Genomic DNA, 12,952 nt, shown 5'->3' on the forward strand with positions numbered 1-12,952 from the left:
TGACGTTTCGAGCGCATTGTATGATAGTATTTAAATTATTTATACTGTTTGACACATTTTTGCTTCAATGTTAACTTAAATACTATCATGAATTTGGTTAAAAGGACTAAATTCACGCATTTTGAAAGATGAAGGACTAAATTGGTCAAAAGTTTTGATGAGGGACTAATTCCAAATTTAAACTTGAGGGACCAAAAACATATTTAACCCAAAACTATAAAAGTATACTGATTGACTCATCCAAACCTTTTGTAGTAAAATTACTTCGGTATATGCGCAGCAACTGAAGTCAAATTCATGGGTACTCATAAAAAAGATTAATCATTACTATATCTTGTATCATCAACAACTAAATTAGAAGGGAGAATTTTTGTATGTTATACAATTACGAGATGAATCATAAGTTCATAAGGTTTGAATAACTTGCATTAATTTAAGAAGAAAAAAAACATGAATCCTATATTACATGTTATAAAAAAAGTAGTGATAGGACATCATTATGTTATATAGAAGCCACAAATCGATCCCATCTTCCAATACTATTAACTTTTGTTCATAAATCGATCTTCTCCTCTCTCCTTCTTTTTCTCCCTTTATCGTCTCAAAAGTCTCAACCACCCATTGGAATTCTCGTTCATCTTCAATCTCGCCACTCTCACTTCCATAATTCCCTCTCCTTTTCCTCTCCTCACAAATAATGCACCAAATACCCTCATTCTTCTCAACTCTTCATTCTCATGGCCAACCTCACTCCAACCCTAAAGTGCATGTGCACAATAACACTCTTTCTCCTCTCCTTCACACTTTCTTCTTCTTCTTCTTCTTCTTTTCCTTCTTCTTCCTCACGCTACTCCACCCTACCAGAGACCCACCACCACCGAAACCCTTCTCCAACAACCATCACCCCTCCACAACACTACCAAATCTTCTACCTCAAGAACACTCCCTCCACCACCCCTTTCACCAAACAAGAACGCTCCAAGAAGAGAAGAACACGGAGAAACAGGAACATGATGAGGCACAGAAACAAGATGGTGGCCAAGAACATGCACCACTCACGTGACTCCCGCTCTTTCTCTGTCATGCTCCCAAAAGGTTACGTCCCTCCTTCTGGTTCCTCGCCTTGCCACAATGATCAACCCAATACGGCGTTTTCCTCCTTCCACTGCCATCTCAGTACCACCGCACAACCTTGATGAGATCAAAGCTCCAATAAGTAATTTGCACATTAAAAAAACCCTCACATTTATCTCATATATACACGTGGAGCATTCAGATTACCAAGATCAGGAAACGGCTACTACAGTATATTGATCATTGCTTTTGATCCTTAATTCTTCTTTACTCTACTCACTGTTCCTTTTTCTTGCCTTATCTTAATGTTGTAATAGAAGACTAAATAAGAATTAACAAAATGTATACTGTAATAAACCAGTGAGACTTTATTTTTGCTTCCTGCAGTTTTCTCTTTTTTTCCCCTTTCTTGGCTACTTTTAAACTTTTAGTTCCATTTCTATACTGTGTAAAAAATTCAACCATAACAATAATAATAATCATGGAAGAGTATGTATATTTTCCTTTTCTTGGTTGTGATATTGCTCAGCTTTGGTGGTAGTTTACTTTTTATTTGGTTACAAGTTCCCTTTTTTAGTTTTTTTCTTTCATTTAGTTTGAACTGAATTTGTATGATAAAAGAGAGGTCCAAGAAATTGTGATTAAATAATGTTATGATACTGTTATTAATTAATGAATGCACTGATTTCTGATATGAGTCAGAGACAGCGATGTCTGTTATGATGCATATATATGGTGAAGTATATATGTTTGTTTCTTTGTAAAGTTGAATGGATTTGATTTGGTAGAAGGTTTGAATGGTGAAAAGAATAGAAAAATGTGAGAGAAAGGACATGTGAATTTGCATCGTTGGGGTAAAGCGAAAGTCGTATATGTTATTGAAGTTTCGTGGCGTTTACTTTGTTGTTGCATGCAATGAATTATGCATTGTAGGGACGGCTCTCTAGACGATGTGCCACACAAGTCGGATCCATGTCACAATAAATATACCAAAAATCATTTACCTTTCCTAGTAAGAAAACATTTCCGCAACATCATACACTCAAAAAGTTGTCTCCTTTAAATTTTGCCTACTATATATATAAAGTCATTTTGTATATGGTTTACAATGTTATATATCATACTTTCTTTCTTTATCTCCTATCATCTAAACACTTCATTTCAGATATTATATGCCCTTTATACTTTTCACTCACTTAAATACTTTCAGAGTGAAAAACTCACCTCTGATTAACCTTTTTAAAATATTCAATAACGCTATGTATCATAATTAACTATAAATAAATAATTATGTCATCGTTAAAAAGTTGAACTTTAAATTTAATTCAATCTTAAAAAAGTAGTCTGTAAAGTGAGACTTGCAATCACTTTATATAAAGTAAATTGACTTTATCACTAGTTACTGTAGAACTTTCATCACATTCCTTCACACATAAGCATTTATATTTTGAAGGTGAACTGTATGATATGAGTTATTCCATACTAGATAAAACAATAGATTTAACAAATAACAAATTTGTTAAGATAAAGTCTAATATATGACTTTGATATTATATATTAAAAAATTGAAATTCAAGTTAACTCAATCCCTCAAAAAATAACTTTTAAATTTAGATTTGTACTTAGTTATATTTTATAAATTGATCTTATCACTAGTTAATATAAAATGAAAATAATTATTAAATAAGCAAATGAAGAAAACGTATTATTATAAAGTAAACTACAAATTTGTAACACACATCTAGAAAGAAATCAACTATGAAAAAATGTATTGCTAATATAAATTTTACGATGTCATCAATTATAAATAATTTGTCTCCGCTCCAAAAATAACTACAGTTTTAACTATGTATAAAAAGTTTCTTAATAAGATATCTTCACCTTCCGAAAAATTATTAATATTTTTCCTTCAGCATATCTTCAAATTTATGACTTTTTTACACAAAACGATGTATTTATGAAAAAGATAGATTGCTAGTAAAATTGTTTCTAAAATAATATATCTTCCTGATAATAAGTGTACATAATCTTAAACAAAATATTATAAAATAGAGTTTCTAATGAATTAGTTCCCATACACTATTTGAGTATGTGTAAAGCATTTTTTGTTATTAAAGAAAATCACAAACAGGAACTGTAACAGTGTGTTTAAATAAAAATGTTAAAAGAGCATATTATTTTCATTTTTTTTCAATGTTTTATAATAAAATACACTATTTAAGGAGGATATTTTGGAAGAAATCAATTATATATGTCATCAAATTTGAGAATTTTAAATTTTAAATTTTATCTTGAAAAGTAGAAGTTTTTCATATTTTGAAATTGATGTTTCTTCTATTTTTTTAACTCGATTTTGGTTTAGAATATCCTTAAATCAAGAAACATTCTTAACTTGACCGACATTTAAATGTAATAATATTGACATTGTTTATTAATAAATGTTGGTACATGTTTCAACCTAAAGTCAATTGTGTTTAGTTTTTAAGAGTTTCTTCATCAATCTGAAAAGCATTATTTCTTGACATATATGAATTAGCTTTATTTTATTAACATCTATTATAATTATTTTTTTATTGTCAATCTATGTAGTGATATTTTTTTTATTAATTATACCAGTATTTTTTTTTGTTAATGTTTTATTAAAAATATTTTCTAATGTTGATCGATGAACTTTGGATTAATATTGATTAACATTCTTTTGTCGATATTTACTTAAGAGAATTTTCAATATATATCGATTTGAAAAGTTGAAAAAAAAAACTTTAATCAATGTTATTATGAAAATAAGTTATATTAATCAAAATAATTAGTGAAAATAACATCGATCTGCGTTAAATGAAAAAAAAAAAACTTTATTAATATCACTTGACATTTAATAAAGTTTGAAAAAAAAAATGGACCAAAATCGGTTAAGAAATAATCAATATTAACATATTTGAGTTATTGTAATTTATTTAATGTTTGAATAATTTTTTATTTTTAAATCAAATTAAAATTTAATTCATTTAAATAGTACTATAAATTGTGAAAATGTGTACCCGTGAATTGAGTAATTTCGCGGTAACTTTTTAAACTGTTGGTAATATCTTTAGTGTTGATAAATTGTCGTTTAGCGATTGATATTGTGGTTGTGGTGAGACCTTACTAGATGTTAATTTAAAGTTATGACAAAAAGACAATGTTTCTTTGTTAACGTTGTATTATGTTTACTTTTTTCTTTTATATAACATTAACCGTGTTTCATAGACTGGGTCCTACTCTTATTTCTGGAGCCACCGAAGGTTTTTTTGTTTCATATGATTCTAATCATCGTTTTGAACTCATTGGCCTTATTAAATTACAGTCAATAAAAAAAATCAAAATAAAAAGGTAAATATTAACAATTTACCGTTTTTAAAAATAACAACATAAATAGTATTAAGTTTAGGAATCAACTAGAGCAATTCAACTTATTTCTCGAGCTCAAGTTCTAAATATATAACTAAATTAAATAAGATGATAAAATAAGATTAAAAATAATGATTAAATATGTTTCAAATTTTTTATTTTTTGTGAAAATTAGAATTAGTTTTTATTCAAAATTTTGAAAATATTTAATCTCTCTTTTCTAAAAGTGTGTGAATTTAATAATTTTAATTAAATATCGTTAAGTTTATTTGATATTTACAACGCATATTTTAACTAAAATTAAAATGAGTACGTGTTAAATTATGTAAAACAACTCAAATGTTATAGTGAAATACATTTAAAATATCAAATAGACTTAACAAAAGTTGGTCAAATAACCAAATCCATATATTTCTAAAATTGTGAAACTAAATAGATTAAAAAAACTAATTTTAATTTTCACTTAAGAGTTAAAATACCAAAAATATATTTAACGTTAAAAATAAATTTACATCATTTTGCATAATTTATTATAAATCTAAAATAAAATTAAAATATTTATTTGTAATTGTATTTCCAAACTCAAAAACACTTTAAAGGCTAGTTTTTAGCATTTGGGGCTAAAGATCGATTATGTTTTGTTAGAATTGGAAGGGAGTTTTGTGTTGGGGGCAATTTTTAATTCCACTTATTATGATTTGCATAAAGTTAGAGACAGCATAAACCAAAGTTAAGTTGATTAGTGATTGATGTGAGCAAACCAACCCTTTCATTAAACATCACCTTTATATGATTTAAAGCTGCTTCCCCAACAGTATGAAGCTATAGGTTTCAAATTTGCTTTAGATGAAAAAAAGGTTTAATTTTATACTTTTTTTTTTATCAAATGTGACATATTAAATTAAAATGCAAAAGTTAACTTAATCCATGAAAATATTTGAATGCTAAAAATAATGATAAATTAAAACATAAAGTACCAATATTAAAAATTGTTCTTTTGAAAATATCAAAATAAAAGAGTAATTTAACAAATAATAAATTAAGTTGAGAGGATATTTTTTTTAAATTGTTTTCACCGAGATCGACAATTAAAACACCACAAAAATAAAAAATTATATAAAATAAATAAATAAATAATTTTATTTTGAAATCTAATATATTTAAAATGATCTTAATCTTCTCGATAATTACATGGTGTGATCAAATTGTGAAATAGATGAAAATTGAAGGTAAAATTTAAAAGAAAAAAAAAGGAGAATGGTTGGTAAAGAATAAAAAATGAGAGAAAAAGCTTCTCTATTTTTATTTTTAATTATATTGATTTTTGCATGAATTTGTTTACTCATTATTTGTGATGGATGGATATTTTAATTTAAGTTAAGTATTTGTGTTTAATACTTTATCAATATATTTATTATTAAATTACGTAATTTACAAAGGAGTAATATTTTTATGATAATAATGATTTATATTTTTTTATGTTGACACATTTAGTACTCATGATTTTAATTTTGATTCATACAATAATAATCATATATTTATTATGTTTTTAAAAGTTATTGTATGTTTTTTAATATTTTGATAGATATCATATATAGTATTTTATTTTTTTTAAAATAAATGTGTCAACGTATCAAATACGTGTCATATCTAATACACATATTGTATCCGTGTATTATAACTTGTTATCAATTCATATTACTTGCTTATTTTAACCATTAACTTATAATGTTTTTAGCTTTAAAAAAAACAATTTCTTAAATATAATAATTAACCTTCATAATACTACAATTAGACGAAAAATAATGCATATAAACTCAAAATAAATCGATGACGTAATAAATTTTTTAAGAGATGTTGAGTTCTTATTTAGAGCTACAAATATGTAAGCTCCTGTAGAAACCATCTAGTAATGTTAATCACACAGTAATAGTAAAATTACTTTCGTATACACATGATAATTTCAATTAATAAATTTTTTATATAGAAATTTATATATATATATATATATATATATATATATATATATATATATATGTGTGTGTGTATGTATCTGCATTATAATATTATTGATGCATTAACATGTTAAACTAATATACTAACATCAGTAAATTTTAGTTTTAATATACCTTTGCAGAAATGTAAATGTAAGTTTCACTGAATAAAATAATTGTTTTGTTTCTAATGATCATTTCGAAGGTGGCCAGCAGCGTTGGACTTGATTAGTTGGGGAACGCCAGAGGGAGCTACGTCGCCCAACTGCAAGAATGTGACAAAATGTCATTGAGGAAAATCGTCGAACACTTGGGGTTCCACCGCACCACACTCTCCTTCTTCCCCTTCCACCACTCATCGCGTCCACTTTCCTTTCATTCCCCTCAACCCCTTCACCAAGGAAACCAGAACCTAGACCCTCACTCTCTATTGAAACAAGACCCAATCGAAATATGCACTTCTCTATGGGTAAAAACCTTCTCCTCTCCGCAAAACACCTCGTTCCCCAACCTCACCGGCTTTCTCTCCAACTTCGATCTCTGGCTCTTAGCATACCAACGCTCATGTGCCCACGCCACCGGCACTTTCCCTCCGCGTAACGCCGTCGGCACCCCCGTTCTCCACTCCCTGCTCTCCCTCCGCAACGCCGTAATCCGCAACCGTTTCGAATGGAACAACAAAACGAACCCTCTCCTTCGTGCCCCCAACGACGCCGCCCTTTCAAAGCCCCTCTCTAAACGCAGACTCCAAGCCGCTATCAAATCCGACGCGTCCTGCTTCCAGGACCGCGTTGTTCAGGAGGTGCTACTCATGATTCTCGAACCGGTTTTTGAACGCCGGTTCTCCCCCAAATCGCACGCTTTTCGACCTGGTCGAAATGCCCACACGGTTATTCGCACCATTCGGAGTAACTTCGCAGGGTACTTGTGGTTCCTCAAAGGGGATTTGTCTGAGATTTTGAACCACGTGGATCCAGATGTTGTAATGTGTTCCCTTGAAAAGGGTACTAGGGATAAGAAAATTCTGGGGTTGATAAAATCTGCGCTTGAAGGGGTAAAAGTGCGTAGTGTATCGCGCAAGGAAGAGAACGTTGAGGAGTTGATGAGACTTAAGAAGAGGAGGGCTACGAAGAAGAGGATTCTGAAAGAGAATGAGCCGAAACCTGATCCTTATTGGTTGAGAACGTTTTTTAGTTTTGCTCCTGAGGAGGCTGCTAAGGTACCTAATTATGGGCATTGTGGGATTTTAAGTCCTTTGCTTGCTAATGTTTGTCTTAATGAGTTGGATTGTTGGATGGAGAAAAGGATTGTTGAGTTTTTTAGGCCTAGTGAGTTTGATTCCATATGGAAGTATTCGATTGATGATGGGTGTCATAACCCGGCATGGCCCGAGTTTGTTCCGTCGAGTGGGAAGGAAAAGACTAGGAAGATGGATTACGTTAGATATGGGGGACATTTTTTGATTGGGATTCGAGGGCCTAGGGAGGATGCTGTGGAATTGAGGAAGAAGATTGTTGCATTCTGTGAGAGTGTGTTTGGGGTGAGGTTGGATAATTCCAAGTTGGAGATTGAACATGTTACTAGGGGGATACAATTCTTGGATCATATAATATGCCGGAGGGTGATACACCCTACCTTGCGTTACACGGGTTCCGGAGGGAACATTGTGAGTGAAAAGGGTGTGGGGACTTTGCTTTCTGTTACTGCTTGCTTGCAGCAATGCATTCGCCGGTTTAGGAGGCTTGAACTTGTTAAGGGTGATAAGGACCCCGAGCCACTTCCGTGTAATCCTATGTTGTACTCGGGTCAAGCTCACACAAATTCTCAAATGAACAAGTTCCTTGAGACCATGGCTGATTGGTACAGGTATGCTGATAATCGCAAAAAGGTTGTTGGCTTTTGTGCCTATGTTGTTCGGAGCTCATTGGCCAAATTGTATGCTGCTAGGTATAGGCTGAAGTCCCGAGCCAAGGTGTATGGAATAGCTTCACGAAATCTCAGCCGTCCTCTGAGGGAAAGCAGCAACAATTCTGCACCTGAATATTCAGATCTTTTGAGGATGGGGCTGGTTGATGCAATTGAAGGTGTTCAGTTTTCGCACATGTCTTTGATTCCTTCTTGTGACTATACTCCATTCCCAAGGAATTGGACCCCGGATCATGAGAGTCTGTTGCATGAGTATATAAAACTTGAAAATCCCAAGTTTTTCTGTGAGTTGCTCAGATCTGTTAAGCAAAAAGGTTTAAATCTGCCTCAAGATGAAATATCACAAATGGTATGGGACTACAAAACTCGCGGAGTTTGTTATTTTCGATATAACGAGGATAACAAATTAAAATCTGATTTTAAGGAGATAACTGAGTAAACCTAAAATAAGTGGAATCTTCTCAATATCAAGGTTCTGCTTCCAAATTGGTGTGATATGGTAGAAAATTGGTTGTGTGCATTGCCGAGCCTTTTGTTTGTTGAGTACTTCAGAGTGAAAATCCCTCACGAGAAATGGTAGTCAGTGCTGTACATGAAAGGCAGAATACTCCCATTGGATGGGTGCGGAACTCGGATAGCAGCATTGTAATTAACTACTGAGTACTGACAATTTGTAACATAGGAAAAGGTACAAACAATTTTTATAACATTGTTGATAAATGGTGAAGTTAATATTCCTCGAGGCCGTGGATTTAACATGAAATTATGAATTAAGGAAGATATTGTTCATTATATTAATAGATATTCCTTTATGTCTCCATGTAAGCACTGCTAGCAAACTTCTATCCGATTAAGTATGTGCTGAATGTTTGCGTGTGGATTTCTGGTGATATTAATGAAATATTCTAGAGGAACTTTTTAGCTTGGGATATTAAGAGTTAGATGGTTTTTATGGAATACAAAGAGGAAATTCTACGTACTAATACATTTTAGGTACTGCGGGCTATATTTCCTGGATATCTGTGTTCGGTAGTGGACAAATGTTTGATATTTATAATACTAAAAAATTATATATGTTGGGATTCGTTCTCTACATCAAAATATATGCTTTCTTTTTTAGTTTTCTGTTACTTCATCATAACTAGTCTCGGCCTTTTGCTCATATTGATTTTTCAGTTTTTCCTTAGTTTGGATTTGTATATCAGTTGTGGACCCAAAGTCATCTCATTGTGCTTGTCTAGCATTCCAATCTTTAGCACAGTTTAGTTTAGTCTTAGGAGTAACTTGACTTCAGGGTTATGTTTACCTATAGGAGTCATTTGAATCTCAGGGATCAAAGCCATCAATGTTGGGAATTTTGATTTAATATCAATCATTTTGTGTATGTTGTTAACTTCATAATTAAACATACACAGGAATTCTTGCAGCTGCTTAAATTGTTTACCCAATGAGGTTAATTCGATGAATTTCTTCAAAATTCATTTTAGTACGTAGTTGAAATACCTAATTACACGCTTGGCATAGGATGAGTGAACATCAATATTTAGTTTACTGGCTAAAAGAAGCTTCAATTTGAGGTTTACCTTTATTTGTATATTTATGCAAATGAATAGTGGTAACCTGCACTAGTCCATGGATCTGATTTGGAGACTGCATAACAAAGTGTTTTTACGATTAGTTGGATTGTTATTGCTTGGATGTATCTATTGTTCTGTTTCAATTTAAGGGAATAGAGAAATTTTTTTGCTGACTTCATTCATCTATATTGAAAACTAGATACCTACTGGAGAGTGGAGACTATTCATGACATGAAGAAAACCTTGATGATTGATATACATACAACTTGAGGGAAGTAAAGTTTTCAAGGTATGATGTTTATCATTCAGTGTACCACTTTTCCAGGAGCTTCCAGTTAGATCCATCCCAACTGTGGTAGAAACCGTCCTTTCTTACTGACCAATAAACTGTTTGGTGGCCTTTGTCTCTCTTGGCATGGTACACGTCCCAAGTGGTGAACCACGGTAACCACTCAGCAGTGCATTTGGAATGTTGATCCTCTGTGATAGTGCTGTTGCGGTGATGGCCTAGTTTGAGATAAAAGAAAGGACTTTTGTCGCAGCCAAGTTCCAATTGCACCTTGGTGTTGTTGGGCAGGTCATTTCGTATGTCAACAACCGTGTTTGGGCAGTGATTCTGAGGCCTAGCAAGTGTTGATGTGGTCAGAAAATAGAAGGACAGAAAGAGTAGAAAGAAGGCGAAGAAGGGGTGGAGAAAACCCATGATGATTGTATCGCGTTGATGGTTGAGTTGGTCTTTAAAAATAGAGAGGGTGGAAACTTATTATTTTGTTGGGGTGTACAGTTCACACAATTCCCGGTTGGTGTAGCTTTATCAAGAAAGGGTGAATGGTTCACGGTTCCTCCATTTTAGGAAAACCATCATGATTTATGCAAGACAATATTAGAAACCAGCCTGGACTATCAACCAAATCAATATTTAAGGTTTATGTCATATTCATCTTTAGTTGAGATGAATCAATGACAACAATATTTTTCTCTGTCAAGTTCTCCCCGTGAATTTTTAAGTTACTGCATTAGGTCGGTTTTAGGAATAAAAAGAAAACCCACTTCTAATTTTTCTGCCGCGGTTATAAATATTGAAACTAAATTTTTATTATAGATAAAATGTATATTAAAATTAAAGTAGATAAACAATGAAGAAAATAAGTATACAGGTAAAGATAGGAATAATAGTATAAACTACGAAAAAAAAATTATTTGGATAATTCTTCGATCAAAACAAATAACTTTATAAAATTGAATTAAATATTCATTATATTAGATTATGATAAGAAATATGACCAAATGTTAATCGTAATTTGCTTGAACTAAATGCTTATGTTTTCTAAACACGGCCTTTGAAAAAATAATGTGATCTTTTTTGCTATATATTCCATCAACATCTTTTCTTTTTTTTTTTTAGTAAAATGATTTATGAATATTTGATTTAACACTTAGATACATCTATAAGATGGAACAAAAAATTATAGATTTATAAGAAATATGGTGTGATAAGAACATAGAGATAGAAAAAAAGTAATTAATCATAAAATAAAAAACAATATATAATAAGTGTATATTAAAAAAAGTATTTAATATAGGTGCATGTAACATGAAGTGTGTGCTTGTATCTTTTTCTTCCGGACGTTATTTATCCCACCTATACTTCTTTAAGCAAGTTCGTGACTTGTTTTTAAGACAATTTTTGGTAAGTAAACGAGACTCTGAAGGGAGAATATGAAATTGATGGAGGCCATGTTAACTTCTCCAAGTATTTTATATTTCAACCAGATCAATCGTTAAAAAAATCGACAGTATAAAACCAAAATCCAAACCTATAAATGTATAAGCATGCATGCAACGTAAACATGGTAATTCATTCCTTCAATCTTAATTCTCCATCAAACTAACCTACGTAATAAAGAAAATTAAGAAATAATCATCCCAGAATAATATTAATTTGTTTTGTCGATGATTTTGGCAATTGCTACTATTCCTACCGTTTGTGCACGGCGGTGTTGGTGGTGATGTAATGTTAATGTTGTTGTTGTTGTTGTTCGTCTTGGAGCGAGAAAGCAGAGAGAGGAAAGGACCTTGAAATTCCGGTGGCGTTGGCGAAGGAAATCTTAGCGCAAGCAGGGTCCTCGACGAAGATTTCGGAAATGGTGACCCAGAGGAAGAGCTCTTTGGTCTTGACGCCGGTGACCCTCCGCATGCGGTGTTCCTCGACGAAGGCGGTAACCTCGGTGTCGTAGGAAACGGTGCGTCCTATGGAGGTGAAGCGATGCTCCTTCTTGTGCTTTTGTTTGAGCCAGACGAAGCCGGAGGTGCGGTTGTAGCCCATCTCCACAATGTTCTCCAAGGGAAGCAACCCCCTCGGGAGCAGAATTTCATCCAGGAGGAGCCGTGACTTTTGCCTGCACACGGCTTCGCCCTTGTAGATCTCCGCCGTGTCACGGTGGTGCGCTATTTGTGTGGTTGTCATTGCGGTGGTGGAACGACGAGGGAGGGGACAACCTGGTAAAATATTCAGAGTTAATTTGATTCAGATCAAAATATTGGGTGGGTGGCTACAATTATAATAGAATGGGTGGGGTCAACGACACTTTGTGGTCAGGGTCGTTAGTTAGTTAGGTTATGAGAGAGGCTTCTACTATTTTTTTTTTTCATATACATTATCAATGTGAAATATATTTTTTTTACTAATGATCAATTAAAAATTACAGTATTTTTTTTCTTAAAATACCTTCAGATTTAATCTTGTAAAACAATTTCAAAATTGAACGATATTAACTTTAGAATACAGTAGTTGTGGAATGAGGGGCTAACTCCATTGTTTCTCTGTATTTTTATTTATTTTTTTCTATTCACTTGTTTTGGTGTATGCACTTTGGACTTGGATTTCGGCTGTGGCCATATTGATTTTTGGTTCTGCTTCTCCTTTTATTTTTTTGCATGTACCTCGAAAATAGAACAATTTATTTTTGTCATAATTATAATAAAAGTTAAATT

The 12,952-nt window shown here is 32.4% G+C and overlaps 3 protein-coding genes across 4 annotated transcripts; 2 read left to right on the forward strand and 1 right to left on the reverse strand.

Moving 5' to 3' along the window:
• The first annotated feature begins 560 nt into the window (after positions 1–560).
• Positions 561–1,454, forward strand: LOC114189112 (uncharacterized). Its single transcript, XM_028077819.2, has one exon. The coding sequence runs from the start codon at positions 738–740 to the stop codon at positions 1,194–1,196; it is 459 nt and encodes a 152-aa protein (XP_027933620.2). The 5' UTR covers positions 561–737; the 3' UTR covers positions 1,197–1,454.
• Positions 1,455–6,629: 5,175 nt separating this feature from the next.
• NMAT1 (Intron maturase, type II family protein) lies at positions 6,630–10,944 on the forward strand. Of its 2 annotated transcripts, XM_028076995.2 has the most exons (3): positions 6,630–8,321; positions 8,403–9,069; positions 10,158–10,944. In XM_028076995.2, the coding sequence occupies exons 1-2, from the start codon at positions 6,739–6,741 to the stop codon at positions 8,818–8,820; spliced, it is 2,001 nt and encodes a 666-aa protein (XP_027932796.2). In that variant the 5' UTR covers positions 6,630–6,738; the 3' UTR covers positions 8,821–9,069; positions 10,158–10,944. The 2 variants fall into 2 exon arrangements, with proteins under 2 accessions (XP_027932796.2, XP_027932795.2); XM_028076994.2 differs by having other exon boundaries at positions 6,630–9,069.
• Positions 10,945–11,796: 852 nt separating this feature from the next.
• On the reverse strand, positions 11,797–12,588 carry LOC114189219 (uncharacterized). The gene is given in 1 exon segment (XM_028077934.2): positions 11,797–12,588. A coding segment is annotated over 1 exon segment (489 nt). The 5' UTR covers positions 12,426–12,588; the 3' UTR covers positions 11,797–11,936.
• Positions 12,589–12,952: the final 364 nt, after the last annotated feature.

This window comes from Vigna unguiculata, chromosome 6 (assembly GCF_037176805.1).
Source record: "Vigna unguiculata cultivar grain cowpea cultivar isolate G323 ecotype 2 chromosome 6, ASM3717680v1, whole genome shotgun sequence".
In the NCBI taxonomy this organism is placed as follows: domain Eukaryota; kingdom Viridiplantae; phylum Streptophyta; class Magnoliopsida; order Fabales; family Fabaceae; genus Vigna; species Vigna unguiculata.

Coding starts and splice junctions, on each gene's coding strand:
- LOC114189112 (XM_028077819.2), top strand. CDS start 738: ATGGCCAACCTCACTCCAACCCTAAAGTGCATGTGCACAATAACACTC.
- NMAT1 (XM_028076994.2), top strand. CDS start 6,739: ATGTCATTGAGGAAAATCGTCGAACACTTGGGGTTCCACCGCACCACA.